The sequence below is a fragment of the Papaver somniferum genome, chromosome 1, assembly GCF_003573695.1.
Source record: "Papaver somniferum cultivar HN1 chromosome 1, ASM357369v1, whole genome shotgun sequence".
Classification (NCBI taxonomy): Eukaryota; Viridiplantae; Streptophyta; class Magnoliopsida; order Ranunculales; family Papaveraceae; genus Papaver; species Papaver somniferum.
Genome location: NC_039358.1, coordinates 233,031,656 through 233,036,557, shown reverse-complemented (window position 1 = coordinate 233,036,557; position 4,902 = coordinate 233,031,656). Strand labels below are relative to the sequence as shown.

The 4,902-nt window shown below is 38.2% G+C and overlaps 1 protein-coding gene across 1 annotated transcript; it reads right to left on the bottom strand.

Annotated features, from left to right (window-relative positions):
• LOC113319142 (putative disease resistance protein RGA3) lies at positions 1–4,639 on the bottom strand. Its single transcript, XM_026567421.1, has 4 exons — positions 1,111–4,639; positions 883–992; positions 663–784; positions 1–469 (listed from the first exon to the last, which is right to left on the bottom strand). The coding sequence occupies exons 1-4, from the start codon at positions 4,526–4,528 to the stop codon at positions 91–93; spliced, it is 4,029 nt and encodes a 1,342-aa protein (XP_026423206.1). The 5' UTR covers positions 4,529–4,639; the 3' UTR covers positions 1–90.
• Positions 4,640–4,902: the final 263 nt, after the last annotated feature.

The following is a 4,902-nucleotide window of genomic DNA, read 5'->3' as shown; positions in this document are numbered from 1 at the left end:
CACACAGTATTAGAGTCTTCAGTTTCTTATTGAATAACAAAGCTAATGTAAAACAGTGTACTAACAGGAACGAAAAAAGCCTAATATTTATTACTTAGGTCGAACAATTGCTCCTTCGATAACAAGTCCTTTTTTCCAGTTCAAAACTTCAATTTCAAACAGCCTAAAATGGACTTCTTTTTCTTCATCACCAGGATGTTGTGGTGTTCTGAATTCTCCAACGTGAATCTCGATCCACTGTGATTTAGGCATGTTTTCCAAGTTAACCTTCTGGACTAGTTTTTTTCCATCTGAGAGTTCTAGCGAAAGATTCACAGGTACTTCCCATCCATAACTCCTCTTTTGAAACATCACTACGAATACAACCTCATAATTTACTCCAGGACTGAGTTTTGACATGTCTAGTTTCCCTTGCACATCCAGCCAACAGACTCTAACAAGTTCAGGCATTTCAATCTCCTTATCGTCACTGCATGAATTAAGAAATTCAGCCAACAGAATATTCGTTATACACATTAAAACGATTATTCTACAAAGAAGTAGTTATAATTGAATTCTATGTTGTCTACATAAAAATAAAACCTAACACCTTTGAGATGTAAAGAACGTGTATAGTGCAGTGATGATTTTCGTGCTTAATACATCAATTTTCTCCCACATACCTTGTTGATGGCTCTATTATTGAAAGCCATGTCCAGTAATTTGTGTTTTCCCCCCAAGTTATATACCAACTCCTTGGAAACAACATGAAGCACTTGCGGCCAGAACTATCAACCCAACATTTCTGAATATATACAGTGTTGGTAGATACAATTAAATATCAGAACCGAAATGAACAATATATTAATTACGAGCAAGCATCGGGGTTTTGTTTGGACTTGCCTCTTTGTTTTGATTTGAGAAAATCCCAGACCTCCTACGAGTTTCTAGCTCTTCGTTCATGTCTGCATTCCTTGGAATGTGGTCAAGCAGTGACGGAGATGATGTGCTAACTGAATATTCGATCGACAATGTAAAAGGATGGAAATAATTAGCCAAGTAATCATTCTCTGAAACTATTGTTTTCATGACCAAAGAAAGTATAATTAAAATAAAGAGAGACGAGAAAACCTTGTTTGAGATGCGCAATCTTATGCCATTCTTCATTGGGAAAACGACATCTTTCGAGCAACAGCGGAGAATACCTGATGTTTATGATTTGTAGGGAGGTTAGGCGTAGCATTTGTTCTTCAGAAGGAAGATACTCCAGCCTGCTACAATTTTCTATGTCCAAGGTCTGAAGGGAAGATAGTTTGCCAAACCACTCGGGCAAACTCAACAGGCAAGGAAAATCTCTTATACTGAGATGATATAACGAAGTGACGTGTTGAAGTTGGTCTGGCAACACAACCTTTAGAGTACGCCACCCGCGTATCTTTAAATCACGGAGAGTAGCGAAGTATCGTTCACCATATGATGCGGTGGCTGTTGGGAATGGAAAAGATTCTAAGTCTTCTGAAAATCCACCAATTATCAGCGTATGAAGTGCCGGGAGGATTTCTATACCAACTGGCAATGACTGAAGACTTCCACACCCTTCAATAGCTAAATATGTCAGAGAATTCAGTCCGCTGAAATCTGCAGGTAATACCGTTAAAGAAGGGCATTTCAAAATTTCAATCTTGGAAAGATAGTCATTAGAAAGATGATCAGGTTGATAATGCTGATGCTGCTGCTCATCGTCTGGAAGAAAGCCTTGAAACGCATCACAATCACTGACCAGCAAAGCCTGAAGAACGCTGTTGGCCCCACTCAGCAGTTTTAAAGGTAGAAACTTCAAGCTTTGATCATCTAGGAGCTGAATTTCAAAACTTAAGTTTTTGAGAGATGGAAATCTTGTTGGTGTGGTCGATAACTTTGGGCAACCAGAGATCTCCAACGTTTCAAGGCAAGAGAAACTAGATGTTGATGTCGACCGCTGATCTGCTAACCATTCTTCTAAATTGTAAAAATGAACTAAATAAAGCTCTACCAAAGAAGGGAATGATGCATCTCCATTACTTTGATAGAATTCAGGACCGATTTTCTTGATAGCATCCATGCTTTCCATAGAAAGATATCTAAGAGATTGTAGTCGTCCAAGTGCAGGAAGGAGTTCACAATTATCACAACCATCTAGGCTAACATATACCAAACTCGGAAGCTGTATGGAGGTACCCATCCATGTTGGAAGCTTTGAACCACCAAAACGGGATATCGTTAACCTTTTTAGATTTGGGTGAGGTTGGAGGTCATTTATCACCCCATTGACATTGTTGTTTCTATCAGAATCATCACAACTCTGTGAATCCCAACGCAGTTCTAAGCGTGCAATATTTTTCTTTCCAATTAAATTTGCTTGTCTGGCATCTGTTACTCTTCCCAATTTATCAATAATCAGTTTACCTCCAAGGAGATTTAGATCTTTCAATTCTTCTATACCATAACCTTTGCCTGTTCCCACCATAAATCTTGATAATTTTTTGAGTTTACTAAATCTGCTTACCCCTCTAGGCATTTGAGTCAACTTATTAGCTCTATTATTGAACATGAAATATTCTAAATTGATCAGCTTTCTCATGTTTGTGGGAAATCTTTCCAATCTATGACACTCTTTGAGCTTCAAAACCTGTAAATTGTAGAGTTTACTAAAAGACCTAGGGAAAGATATAATAGGGTTAGATGTGAGATCGAGATGCCGAAGATGCTTTAAGTTGCAAATGGATCGTGGCAACTCTTCAATTCCTATCCTACTTAGAATTAAAACCCTTAGTAAACTCAAGTTGAGGATTTGCTTAACCCAGACCCAGTTACAATAGCCTTCATCAAAACAAGCCAAAGTATGTAGTTTGGAGGCTTTATAAATATCCGAGGGAATAGCTGAGACATCTTTATCAAGCACTTGTAACCCCAAGTGACGACATTTATTAAGTTGCATAATAACTTCTGGATCATCATCTTTACTACTTGCCTTCACCATCAGAGACACACTCCCAGCAACTGATATTGCAAGATCGTGCACAAGATCGTGCATTCTGCATGACTTGATATCCCCCCCTTTGTTTCTACGTTCATCCTGGAAAAAAGAGTTGCGTAACAAAATATTGAAATATTTGTTACCTACAGTTTCCGCCGATGCATTATGGGAACTATTAATGAATCCTTCTGCCATCCACATTCTGATCAGTTCCTTCCTCTTATGATCATGACCCTTCGGAAAAATCGAACAATATGAAAAGCATCGTTTCACATATGGTGGTGATAAATGATCATAACTTAACTTCAATAGAGAGACGATCTTATTTTCGCCTGTTGGGAGTTCCCAACTTTGGCTGTTCAAGATAGATAACCATTCTTCTTCTTCATTTCTAGAGTAGAGCAAACCTCCAAGAGACTTTGCAGCCAGAGGAAGACCTCCACATTTTCTTGCAATTTGCTTTCCTATGTTGATTAGATCTGGAGTCTTCTTTGCACCTCCATGTCCAAATGCGATGTTACTAATTATAGACCAACAATCATCTTCAGGTAAACCTTGCAATTGGTAGATGATGTATCGACGATCCGTCATCGGAGGAATATCTTCGGTACTTCGCATAGTGATAAGAATTTTACTTCCTTCACAACTCATAGACAATAAATCTTTCAGTAACTCATCTACGCCGATGCCATGATTTGTCCACACGTCATCGAGTACTATCAGGCATTTCCCGACCATGAGTTTCTCTTTAAGGCGATCTTTGGTAACATTCAAGCTTGATTGGCAGTCTATACCAATTGATTCCAAAAGCTCCCCAAATATCTCCCTCTCGTTTGATTTTCGGGACACAGAAACCCATATTTTGATTTGAAAATGATCCATGTTATCAGCATATACCAATTGAGCAAGTGTAGTCTTGCCAATCCCTCCCATACCAGTAATGCGAACAACAGAATAACTTTCTTGGTTGCAATTGCTTAGTAAATCTAATATATTTGATAAATCATTTTCCCTTCCCACAACAGCAGCTGAATCAATAATATGAGAAGATCTTTCCGGTATATTTTCATTCTTGACAGCATCAGAACCAGAATAACCACCCAGATGACTAATAAAGTTGAATCTCTTCATATTCTTGGTGATTCCATCCAACTTTGTACTGACCTCTTTAATTTTATGAGCTATCTTACAACCAAATCCAAATGGTTTTGAGGGCAATAACCGCAATATGTTACTTTTATTTTTCATTTTACGTCGAAGATCTTCATATTGAAGTTCGTCCAAAATGTCCTCCGCATCAAGAGCCACATCCTTGAGTTTTTCCAACCAAAGTTTCACTAGCCGATTATTATTTTCCAATTGCCGCTTCTCAGCATCGTGCAATACAGCGTAAATTAGCTCTAATGTCTCGGAAAGCTTTTCCAGATCACCCTTGACACCCCAAACAAGAGCTATCTCGTCCGAACAATAAGTTGAAACTTTCTCGATTAATGAATTGATAATTGGGGATACAAAAATTGTACCCACATCCATTTGTTACTTCACGTGTTCTTTCTATGACAGAAAAAAGGTGTTGATGATAGATTTCACTCCCTCTTTTTTCCCGATGAAATTTCTCCCTCTGAGTAAATCGATAGAAGAAGATTAGAGTGACCACTGGTCAGCTAAGGCCTCCTTCTCCTCATTTAATGTCAAACTAACCACTCGCAAGACCTTTCTTTTATTGATAACTAATTTTCCATTTTCACGTGGCAAGAATGTTTGTTGTCGGTTGTCACTAATTCTACATGGGCTTAGTTCTTGTTTCAGGTTTTGACGTGATTTAGTTAATATCTAACCAATATACAGGAATGACCTATTTTCTCCCGTTTATAGGGAAACTAACAAGTAACCCTCTACCATTTATC